The 12,649-nt window shown below is 42.3% G+C and overlaps 1 protein-coding gene across 1 annotated transcript in view; it reads right to left on the bottom strand.

Moving 5' to 3' along the window:
* The window catches only part of kifl (kinesin family-like), an 83,773-nt gene extending 73,518 nt beyond the window's left edge, over positions 1-10,255 (bottom strand). Inside the window, exons 1-2 of the mRNA XM_087993963.1 lie at positions 10,153-10,255; positions 3,587-3,712 (exon numbers count right to left, since the gene is read on the bottom strand). Coding sequence (XP_087850089.1) covers positions 3,587-3,712; positions 10,153-10,255 — 229 coding nt within the window. The remainder of the gene's footprint in view (positions 1-3,586; positions 3,713-10,152) is intronic.
* Between the last annotated feature and the right edge of the window lie 2,394 nt (positions 10,256-12,649).

Raw genomic sequence — 12,649 nt, 5'->3', positions numbered from 1 at the left:
TGGAGGGATCTGGGCTGAGTGCTGGCAGGTGGGATTAGATTGGGTTGGGATATCTGGTTGGTATGGATGAGTTGGACAGAAGGATCTGTTTCCATGCTGTACATCTCTGACTCCGTGACTGTAATCATACAAGTTCGATAACATCAGGAAAGGTCCAGAAAAGCATGGTGTGATAGCATTGAAGGACTTTTTATCTGAATTCAAGGCTTCTGTATAAAACAATTATTCCTAGATATGCATATAGTAGTGGGCATCCCTGGAAGTTGGCATATCTATGAGAATAAGCAAAGCAGAACAAGCTGCTAGAAGCTGGAGAGGGAGAAAGGAGTTCTCATCAGTAGTACTAATCACCAAAAATATTCAGAGAGCAATTCTCTCTGTAGTGTACAATGTGCATGATATTTATACTTTAGGGGAAGATATCCCATTGAAATTGATCATATGTTGCAACCACCATTGTAACTGCTGAATTCAGGACAAGAACATCATTCTGAATCATTGTGAAATGAATAATAGTGATGAGCCTTTGTGTGTCTTCCAGGGTGGATCTGGAGATATTTGCAATATGCTACAATCTGCTATCCATTGTGGTGCAAGCTTTGTGCTTCATAGATTTACTGCCAATCCCATAGAATGGCAAGCCAGTAATCCTAATAATCAAATGAAAACAATTTGATGATCTGCTGTGATGTTGTACAAGCCCCCTTGAACATTACTTTACACATTGATGGCAGCAAACTGACTAGGTATGTCAGATATATGAGCTTTCACTGTGGCACTCATGTTAGGTAGTCACTTGTTTGGCTACAATAGAATCTGTTACATCAGCAAGCAGAGTCTGCAGCATGGTTTGGGTCCACAGAGATGGGAATACAATTTGTCATCACTTCCAACCTAGACAGGATAGACTCCAAGCTCCATTCTATCCTGGAATTAAATGTGCAGTTTACAGTAGAATCATTTCCAAAATGATATCTTTGATACCTCCCTGGGGAACTTATGGTTTGTCCACAGTTATCACAGCAGCCTGTGCATTACAAGCATCTGAAATAGCTCCAGAAACAGGCCACTTAGCCCCTCGAACCTTCTGTGTCATTCAATTTGATCAGTTGATCTGATTTTGTTTTGAACTCTACATTCTCACTTACCCAAATAACCTTTAATTCCCTTGCTTAAAAAAGCATTATCCACTGCAGTCCTGAAGAAGAGGGGTCATATTGTATGCAAAATGTTCACTTTGTTTGATTCTCCACAAATACTGCCAAACCTGTTGAGGTTGTCCAATGGATGTTGTGAGATTTGAAAGGGTTAAAAAATAAGATTTACAAGGATGTTGCCAGTTTGGAGGATTTGAGCTAGAGGGAGAGGTTGAATAGGCTGGGGCTGTTTTCCCTGGAGCGCCAAGGCTGAGGGATGACCTTATAGAGGTTTATAAAATCATGATGGATAAGGATAAGATAAATAGACAAAGTCTTTTCCCTGGGGTGTGGGAGTTCAGAACTAGAGAGCATAGGTTTAGGTTAAGAGGGAAAAGAGACCTAAGGGACAACATTTTCACGCAGAGGGTGGTATGTGTATGGAATGAGCTGTCAGAGGAAGTGGTGAAGGCTGGTACAATTGCAACAGTTAAAAGACATCTGGATGGGTATATGAATAGGGATGTTTTGGAGGGATTCTGCTTTCTGTTTTTCTTCAAAAATCTATCTCTGACTTCAAATTTTCAATGACCCCAGCCTTCCAATGCTTTGTGAGGCAAAGTCTCGAATTCATATTACCCTCAGAGGAAACTGCTCCTCATCTCTGTCCAAAAAGGAGGACCCTATATTTAAAATAGTGCTCCTTAGTTCTGGATTGACCAAGAATAGGAAGCATTCTTTCCACATCTACCTTGACAAAACCATTAGGGATGTTATACACTTCAACCAATTCACCCTTCACTCTTCTCATCTCCAATGGAAACAAGCCCGGTCTCTCCAAATGATCCTCATCGGATAATAAATTTATTCTAGTTATCAATCTAATAAACCTCCTCTGAACTACCCACAATGCATTTACATTTTTCCTTCATTAAGGAAACCAAACTGCAGACATTAATCATGATGTGGTCTCATACAATGCTTGTATAATTGAAGCATAACATTGTTTCTTTAATGTTCTGTTTATCTCATAATAAAGGATACAGAATCTCCTGAGTCTTCTTGATTACATGCTGTACCTGCCTCGTAACGTTTTGGTGATTCAAGAACAAGACCATTGAAATCCATCTGCATATCAGCATTCTGTAGTTGTTCTCCATTTAAATAATACACTTTTTTTTCATTCTTCCTAGCAAAGTGAACAACTTTACATTTCTCCACATGATACTCTGCCAGGTTTTTGCTCTTTCACTCAAACTATGTATAGATGTCTGCAACTTTCTTGTGTCTTCTTCATAACATACTTTCTTACTTTTCTTTTGTTATCTGCAAATTTAGCTACCATGCCTCTGCCACCCTCATCAAAGTCATTGATGTAAATTGTAAAAGTTGAGGCCCCAGTATGTACCCCATGTGAGACTCCATTTATTACACCTTTATTCCAAGATGGACTTTGGGATACACAACAACACAGAGTCACCAAGCAGAGGCTGATAGCCAAATTTAGCATGCCAGAACTTTCCAGACTTTGGAGTACAGCAGCTAAATTCTTCCAACTCTGCCCCTATTGCAGCTGCAAGCAGAAAATGATGCATCTTGTAGAAGTGTATGAAGAAAAACACTTAGCTGCATTCTGGAGTATTTAATGCTAAGAATTGGACATGTTGATTCAATACATGCATGTCATAGTTTCTGATGTGGATGTATTTTGGATTGATTTCTGCCTTGTTAGATGTCACCTCAACCCTTGCTCTCCCAAAGCCCTGATACTGTGGAGTAAAGATGAGTTGGTCAACTACTCAGCAGCATACTGTACAGTGCGGCTAGTAAAGCTGAGCAATGGTGAACATTATGAGGGGGGTGATATCATGGTACTTTAAGGGTGATTTTTCTTATTACCTAAGCATCAAAAAGACATTATAGTTAGAGGAAATAGGTGGGAATGGGATTAACTCCAGTTTACCTGGAGAAAAGGCCAGAACTGTCCCCATCTACCACTTAATCCCATGTGCTTCATTTAATTCTGGGGGACACAATTCTAATGTACAAATCAGACTCATTGTAGGATCAGGAGAGGAAAGTTACAGCCCCGATTTTTATATGCAGTTTACTTTCACTTGTCAAACAGCCAGAACACTGCCTGAGAAAAGGGATTTGTTTTAGGAAAATTCAGGCCAAGATCTCTTTTTAAGATTAGAAGTGAATTTTGCATTGTCTCAGTTACCTGGTGTTTGTTATCATTTTAATGCTGTGAAGATATGATGTCCTATCCCTCTCTTCACATCTCTCAAAATCTTCAGGGGGAATATTACCAACAAAGACATTAAAAATTCAATCCAATTGCTATACAAAAGTTTCTTTCTTTCACAAACTGACAAAGCTTTTAACTGTCGGTTCAAACTCTTCCAATGTACAACAAAATAAATTAAAATGTCTTATAAATCTTTTACCTATTTGTATCGTGCTTTCAGATGTAGCAAACACAGGGGTTCTCTTCCACAGCCACGATCTTGAAGCCAATGGCATATGCTCACCAGACGATGTGCTCGGATAAGCATCTGTGTATGAAGCACAAGCTAAAATAAAACATTTGATTCATTGTCACTCTTTAAGCTTGGATTGGTTTGAGACCTTCTCAGATTATCATGCAATCAGAACTCTGGCAGACTTGCTAAAATAATTTGGCCTATAGGTCAACATAATTGACATTTTGCCCAGTTTACTGTACTCCCTTCTTGAAGGTATCAAGATGTGTTGGGGTGTCATGACATCAGAAACAGTTTTTGGGTGTCTTGTCCATACACTTATTCTTTACATGAGTTTGGACGGTCAATGACTGCAGCCTTTTTTTCCTCCCACTCATCAAAAGACACAGCTTTTGCTTCTTCAATTTGAACATGGATAGTTTCAAAATAATATTGTTAAAATACTGTTAGATATTATTTAACACAATTTGGAATAGTATATCTATTTATTTTGTGAAAGTTTATTGATTCTTTTTAAATATTTGTATGTGGCTTATTCAAGAAAGGAATTAATGAACTTGAATTAAATTTGATTAATATAAATTAATTGAAAGTGAAAATGCAAGGTAAATGACAGAGAACTGCCAGCAGTGTTAAATTAAAATTTAACACATATGTTCTTGCACTTCTTTCAGACATAATGAGGCTAATTACACAGAGGCAGCAAAGTAACATAAACTCTAGCCACTCTTGATTGCATATCAGGAAGTCACAAAACATTCTGAGCCATTGGATTTTTAAAGTTCCAATGTCCTTGTCTTGATCTGTGATCAGTCCATTCTTGACTGAAATGCACACCTGAATGCCAGAAAGGAGATAATCCATTTGACAAAAAAAAGGGCACAATATTTTGTTGCAAATGTTTTAAAACACTGAACCTGCACAGCCTGTTCAGGTTCAGAAAATACATTGCAGAGATTCTTTTTTAAGAATTTAATTAATGTTGTGAAATATAAGGTATGTTGGGTTAGAAACAACCATCTCCAGCTTGGTTTGGGGGGCACCAATTGAGTGAAGGATTTTGCATGACCTCACTCAGCACATATCCTGAACAGAGGGACCCTAGGTCAGTCCACAGCAAAACCCCAAAGCAAAGCCAAGCCACAGTCAAATGATTAACATTTTCTTCAGGATCCAGGTTGGCAAGTCATTGTAGTTTTTACCAGTATGAGGACTCAAAACAGCAAAAGAGGCCTGAATTGAGTAAGAGAACTGATTTTTCCAGAGCGGCGAGGAGAGGAGGAGTGGTGAAGCGAGGGATGCTGGGAAGGGTGAGTTTTCCCACATTAAAAGGGATTTACCTCGGGAATCGGGCCTCCATTTGCTGAGAAGTGCGAGGGAGGAGCGAAGGACTTCTGGGAAGTCATATATTTGTGTGGTTGCGTTACCCGAAACGCTACTCGGGTAGTGTCTCCCACCCATCCTCCTCCTCCTCTAACCAAAAAAAAGGTTCTGTGTGCCAGATTGGTAAGGTAACGTGTTTATTTTTTATTCCTTATTTTATCAACAGTCTCTTTGGGAATTTAAAATTGTGGGAATGGAGGTGAGGGCAGTTGAATGTTCCTCCTGCAGAATGTGGGAGATAAGGGTCACCACTAGTATCCCTGCTGACTACATCTGAGGGAAGTGCACCCAACTCCAGCTCCTCGAAAACCATGTTAGGGAACTGGAGCTTGAGCTGAATGAACTTCGGATCATTCGGGAGGCAGAGGGGGTTATTGAGAGGAGTTACAGGGAGGTAGTCACTCCTCAGGTACAAGAAAAAGGCAGGTGGGTTACAGTCAGGGGACAGAAAAGGAACCGACAGGCAGTGCAGGGATCCCCTGTGGCCATTCCCCTCAACAATAAGTATACCGTTTTGGATACTGTTGGGGGGGGGCACAGGGCTCTGACGCAGAGTCTGGCTGCTCAGAAGGGAAGGGGAAAGAGGAGCAGAGCAGTAGTCATTGGGGACTCCATAGTTAGAGGGACAGAAAGGAGGTTCTGTGGGGACGAGACAGACTCACGGTTAATGTGTTGCTCCCAGGTACCAGGGTTTGTGATGTCTCTGATCGTGTTTTTGGAATCCATAAGGGGGAGGGGGAGCAGCCCCAAGTCATGGTACACATAGGCACCAACGACATAGGTAGGAAGAAAGATGAAGAAAGACAGAAAGTCAGGAAGCTAGGATGGAAACTTAGAGCTAGGACGAACAGAGTTGTTGTTTCTGGTTTGTTGCCCGTGCTACATGCTAGTGAGGCAAGGAATAGGGAGAGAGAGGAGTTACATACTTGGCTACAGGGATGGTGCAGGAGGGATGGTTTTGGATTCTTGGATAATTGGGGCTCTTTCTGGGGTAGGTGGTACCTCGACAAGTAGAGTGGTCTTCATCTGAACCAGAGGGGTACCAATATCCTGGGGGGTCATTCGCTAAGGCTGTTGGGGTGGGTTTAAACTAATCCAGCAGGGGGATGGGAACCAAAATTGTAGGTAGAGTATAGAAAAGGTTGAGAGTAGGGAGGTCCGAAATCAAGTTTCAGGGACGCAAGATGGCACCGGCAAGCAAGAAGTGTGTCTACTTCAACGCCAGGAGCATCCGGAATAAGGTGGGTGAACTTGCAGCATGGGTTGGTACCTGGGACTTCGATGTTGTGGCCATTTCAGAGACACGGATAGAGCAGGGACAGGAATGGTTGTTGCAGGTTCCAGGGTTTAGATGTTTCAGTAAGTACAGAGAAGATGGTAAAAGAGGGGGAGGTGTGGCATTATTGGTCAAGGACAGTATTGCAGTTGCAGAAAGGATGTTTGGGGACTCGTCAAATGAGGTAGTTTGGGCTGAGGTTAGAAACAGGAAAGGAGAGGTCACCCTGTTGGGAGTTTTCTATAGGTCTCCAAATAGTTCCAGAGATGTAGAGGAAAGATAGCAAAGATGATTCTCAATAGGAGTGAGAGAGACAGGGTAGTTGTCATGTGGGACTTCAACTTTTCAAATATTGACTGGGAACACTAAAGTATGAGTCCTATAGTTGGGTCAGTTTTTGTCCAGTGTGTGCAGGAGGGCTTCCTGACACAGTATGTAGACAGGCCAACAAGGGGCGAAGCCACATTAGATTTGGTACTGGGTAATGAGCCCAGCCAGGTGTTGGACTTGGAAGTAGGTGAGCACTTTGGTGATAGCGATCACAATTCTGTTATGTTTACTTTAGTGATAGAAAGGGATAGGTGTATACCACTGGGCAAGAGTTACAGCTGGGGGAAAGGCAATTACGAAGCGATTAGGCAAGATTTAGGAAGCACAGGATGAGGAAGGAAACTGCAGGGAATGGGCATATTAGAAATGTGGAGCTTATTCAAGGAAATGCTCCTGAGTGTCCTAGATAAGTATGTACCTGTCAGGCAGGGAGGAAGCTGTAGAGCGTGGGAGCCGTGGTTTACGAAGGAAGTGGAATCTCTGGTCAAGAGGAAGAAGAAAGCTTATGTTAGGATGAGATGTGAAGGCTCAGTTAGGGCGCTTGAGAGTTACAAGGTAGCCAGGAAAGACCTAAAGAGAGAGCTCAGAAGAGCCAGGAGGAGATATGAGAAGTTGTTGGCGGATAGGATCAGGGTAAACCCAAAGGCTTTCTATAGGTATTTAAGGAATAAAAGAATGACGAGAGTAAGATTAGGGCCAATCAAGGATAGTAGTGGGAAGTTGTGTGTGGAGTCAGAGGAGATGGGGAAGCACTAAATGAATATTTTTCGACAGTATTCACTTTAAAAAACGACAATGTTGTCGAGGAGAATACTGAGATACAGGCTACTAGACTAGGTAGGATTGAGGTTCACAAGGAAGAGGTATTAGAAATCCTGCAGAGGGTGAAAATAGATAAGTCCCCTGGGCCAGATGGGATTTATCCTAGGATCCTCTGGGAAGCCAGGGAGGAGATTGCCAAGCCTTTGACATTGATCTTTAAATCATCATTGTCTACAAGAAAAGTGCTAGAAGACTGGAGGATAGCAAATGTGGTTCCCCTGTTCAAGAAAGGGAGTAGAGACAACCCTGGTAATTATAGACTAGTGAGCCCTACTTCAGTTGTTGGTAAAGTGTTGGAAAAGGTTATAAGAGATAGGATTTATAATCATCTAGAAAAGAATAATTTGATTAGGGATAGTCAGCACGGTTTTGTGAAGGGTAGGTCGTGCCTCACAAACCTTATTGCATTCTTTGAGAAGGTGACCAAACAGGTAGATGAGACTAAACCAGTTGATGTGGTGTATATGGATTTCAGCAAGGCGTTCGGTAAGGTTTCCCACAGTAAGCTATTGTACAAAATGTGGAGGAATGGGATTGTGGGAGATATAGCAGTTTGGATCAGTAATTGGCTTGCTGAAAGAAGAGAGGGTGGTGGTTGATGGGAAATGTTCATCCTGGAGTCCAGTTACTAGTGGTGTACCGCAAGGGTCAGTTGTGTCCACTGCTGTTTGTCATTTTTATAAATGATCTGGATGAGGGCGTAGAAGGGTGGGTTAGTAAATTTGCAGATGACACTAAGGTCGGTGGAGTCGTGGATAGTGAGGAAGGATGTTGTAGGTTACAGAAAAACATAGATAAGCTGCAGAGATGGGCTGAGAGGTGGCAAATGGAGTTTAATGCGGACAAGTGTGAGGTGATTCACGTTGGTCGGAGTAACCGCAATGCAAAGTACTGGGCTAATGGTAAGATTCTTGGTAGTGTAGATGAGCAGAGAGATCTCGGTGTCCATGTACACAGATCCTTGAAAGTTGCAACCCAGGTTGACAGGGTTGTTGAGAAGGCATACAGTGTTTTAGCTTTTATTAATAGAGGGATCAAGTTCCGGAACCATGAGGTTATGCTACAGCTGTACAACACTCTGGTACAGCCGCACTTGGAGTATTGTGTACACTTCTGGTCACCACAAAATAAGAAGGATGTGGAAGCTTTGGAAAGGGTGCAGAGGAGATTTACTAGGATGTTGCCTGGTATGGAGGCAAGGTCTTACGAGGAAAGGCTGAGGGACTTGAGGCTATTTTCGTTGGAGAGAAGAAGGTTGAGAGGTGACTTAATAGAGACATATAAGATAACCAGGGTGGACAGGGAGAGCCTTTTTCCAAGTATGGGGACGGTGAGCACAAGGGGGCATAGCTTTAAATTGAGGGGTGGTAGATATAAGACAGATGTCAGAGGTAGTCTCTTTACTCAGAGAGAAGCAAGGGTATGGAATGCTTTGCCTGCAACGGTAGTAGATTCGCCAACTTTAAGTGCATTTAAGTCGTCATTGGACAAGCATATGGACATACATGGAATAATGTAGGTTAGATGGGCTTCAGATTGGTATGACAGGTCGGCGCAACATCGAGGGCTGAAGGGCCTGTACTGCGCTGTTATGTTCTATGTTCTAACTCATAGGACAATATCCAGGAGAGTGAACACCCTAGAAAGCCCACCTACATATTTCTTGGAATAGGTAAATTGCTTAACAATATTCATACCAGAGCCAATCAAAATAAACTTCTGGTTAAATGGTTTCCCACTTATAATGGAGGTTGACACTGACATAGCTGTATCAGTGATTGCAGAACCAGTCTTTAACAAAACTTACCCTGGACTCCAACCCATAAGTTTGTGTAAGACTGTGGCCAGACTGAGAAACTGTATCAGAGAACCTTTACAAATTAAGGGTACAACTTTAGTTCCAGTCTCATTTCGGAAGCAGCTGGTTCAGTTACCACTAATTGTCGTAAAAAGCATGGGTCGAGAGTGTGGTGCTGGAAAAGGAGCAGGAAAATTGACGTGTTGGGCAAGAGCCCTTCATTCCTGATGTAGAACTTACGTCTGAGATGCCAATTCTCCTGCTCCTTGGATGCTGCCTGACCTGCTGTGCTTTTCCAGCACCACACTCTCGACTCTGATCTCCAGCAGTCCTCACTTTCTCCTAGTAAAAGGCATGGGCCAAAGCCTGATGGGTGAAATTGGTTGATTCTCTTTGATTGGCTAAATATTTCTTCATTAGAAATGGCTACCTGAGTGGAGTACTAACTAAATACCTGGAGGTTTTTCAGGAAGTCTAGGAAGTATCAAATGAACCAAGGCTACCTTGCATGTTGACCTGGGGTAGGGGTGTATCCTTCATGAAGCTAGACATGAGCCATGCATACATGCAATTGCAGTTATGTGAGGATTCCCAGAAGTATGCAGGACACATACAAAAAGATCCAGCCCCAGCAAAAATAAACCAACAAGTAGTGATGGGAGAAACAAAAGAGCCATCACAATTGAAATTGAAAGCTTCCCGGACCCGGCAAGACCAGACCACCATAGAGACAACATTTTATTATGGGAAGCATTAATGATTGTCCCAAATAAAGGTCACTGCCAGATACTGGCCAAACTCCTCCAGGGGTGTCCAAAATGAAAATGTTGGCAAGAGGTTATGTCTGATAGCTCGGATTGAATGCAGACATAACCGCATTTGGGGGGCAGTGCCCAGAGTTCCAATAAGGACAAAACTTACTGCCAGCAGCTCCCCCACATTTGTGGGAATGACCAATTAAATTCTGGACCTGGTCACATGTTGACTGTGTCAGCCCTTTCATTGGCTCAATGCTCTTAGTCATTGTGAACACTGACTCAAAGTGGTTGGATGTGCATTGAGTCCATTCAACCATAATGGGGATGATGAAAGAAGAGCTGCAAACATCTTTTGCAATATACAGGCTCCTGGAAGTGTTGGTCACAGACAATAAGCCATCACTTGCCACAGAGAATTTGAGTATTTCCTCTAGTCAAATGGCATTCAGCATAGAAGAGTAGCTCCATACCATCCATCATCTGTTAGTCTGCCAGAAAGAGCAATCCAAACTTTAAAAGCAGCCTTAAACAAACAACTTACAGCTTCTCTAGATACCAAACTGCCCCAGTTCCCATTTGACTATTGGCTCATCCCTCATGCAACTACAAGGATAGCTCCTGCAGAGTTCCTAATAGGAAGAAGACTCCACACCAGGTTAAATCTGATCTTTCTGTACCTGGAGGATGAGGGTGAAATGACATTAAGAAAGCCAATGCCACATGCCAGACCCCACCAAGCAAGTTTCCATCAGAGGACAAAGTTTGGTGTGGGAACCACAAAAATGGCCCAGCATGGGTAAGAGGCTTGGTTGATGCAAGGTCAGGGCCAGTGATGTATAAGGTTCGGGTAGGTGCGATGGTCCTTTTTCATTGCAGGTTGCAGGTTACCATGTATACAAGAACCAGCTCCCTGGTTAGTTCCTGAATGCTTACCACAGGACATAGATTTTGACTTTGGCAAGAGCTGATTTAGTGCCATGACAAGGAAAAAACTTGATCTAAACGATTCAGAGATACACTTCTGGGAAAGTTGGGAATAACCTTGGGAAATAAATACATTCATGGATGTTGCAGAAAAAAAAAGTTGAAAATGTGGTAGTGGTTTGCAAAGATGTTGGAGACAAGGGTTATATTTGAAATGTGATGACATCAGTTTTAAAAGAGAGATGATCAACACCTGAAGAGAAAATGAGGACTGCAGATGCTGGAGATTAGAGTCGAGAGTGTGGAGCTGGAAAAGCTCAGCAGGTTAGGCAGTATCCGAGGAGCAGAAGAATCGACGTTTCAGGCAGAAGCCCTTCATCAGGAATGAGACTTGTGGGCCAAGGGGGTGGAGAGATAAATGGGAGTGGGAGAAAAGTATTAGCCAAGCGGGGAAGCTGCGTGGTTAGCAGTTTTGTAAACATCGACATGAGGAAATAGGAGATGGATCTCATGCATATTATGATCTCAGAGAGAGCACTGGGGGAGAGAAGAGAAACAGCAGATAAAGATGAGAGTTCGGGACTATGGTGGCAGGAATGTAAAAGGAAGATCAGCTCAGTGGGCTAGGAGACGTAAGGCAGCTGGTTCGATTGTCTTAATCTTTGTGAAAAGAAAACACCTGAGGTCCTCAATTATTCTTGAAATTGAGAGTGCAGCACACAGAGGAGGAAATTTAAGAAGAGGTTTTTAAGAGAGAAAAGATTAATTTTACAATCCAGGATGCTCTTGAAATACTGACCAGTTTAAACAGATGATATCAGAACCAAGGAATCCTGTTTACATGGTAGTGAATGACTAAATTCAATTCTGACATATCCAGCTGGATTTAAGGGAGCAGAAATGACAACCATACCATGAATATGGCCAAGGTGGTGTTGCCTGGTTGCCTCTCTTGACTATAGCTATTGACTCGGCATAAAGATGATAAGAGTCAAATCTAGATCAAATAACCATTACCTTAATTAGTTTAGTTAAAGTAGACATACAATTCACACCATTTGGTTAGAAAAAAGTTAACGGCAAGCATGCAATTCATCACTACATCACTACAAGCTTGCTGTTCCTAGAACAGTCAACAAAACAAAAGTGAATATCTGAGAATAGAAGATTATGCTGGTCAGGCATTTCTTCCCGTGTGGGTAGTGGTACACCCAAGTATGGGGTTGCATGAAGGTTGCTGTTTGGAGTTTTCACTAGTGGCACACTGAAATCCTTCATTTTTATCCTTTTACCTTAACTTCCCAAACTGTGGTATCTTGTTCTTGGTAGCTCTTCTTGTCAGCTCACCCAAGCACTGGCACCTTTCCACTATATGCTCACTCGAAGGACAACTTTTAGAATTACCTCATTGCTCTTCCACTAAATAAGGACTTCCCCCTTACATCATCACTCGGAACTGAACCAGCTCAAGCCAGCCCGAGCCAGCAACTAGGGCTCAAGTAACTTCAGTTCACAGCTACTGTCTTTATGTGTGAGCAACCCCTGGCCAACAGTGAAATACTTTTTTTTATTGAGGCCAGGGCAACAACAATGGAATTAAAAGGAACAATTGAGCAAATCAGTACCTGCTGAATTTTTCTGGTGAAGGGAGGGTCAGGTCGGGACTTTGAAACAGTACTTGGAATGAAGCAGAGGACCAAAACTTGTTAAATATATTAAAAGATCAGCCAGTGATA

The sequence above is a fragment of the Chiloscyllium plagiosum genome, unplaced genomic scaffold (assembly GCF_037043375.1).
Source record: "Chiloscyllium plagiosum isolate Xiang-an unplaced genomic scaffold, Cpla_swu_hap1 HiC_scaffold_2, whole genome shotgun sequence".
Lineage (NCBI taxonomy): Eukaryota > Metazoa > Chordata > Chondrichthyes > Orectolobiformes > Hemiscylliidae > Chiloscyllium > Chiloscyllium plagiosum.
Note: the sequence above shows the minus strand (reverse complement) of the source record. Positions and strands in the feature narration are given on the sequence as shown.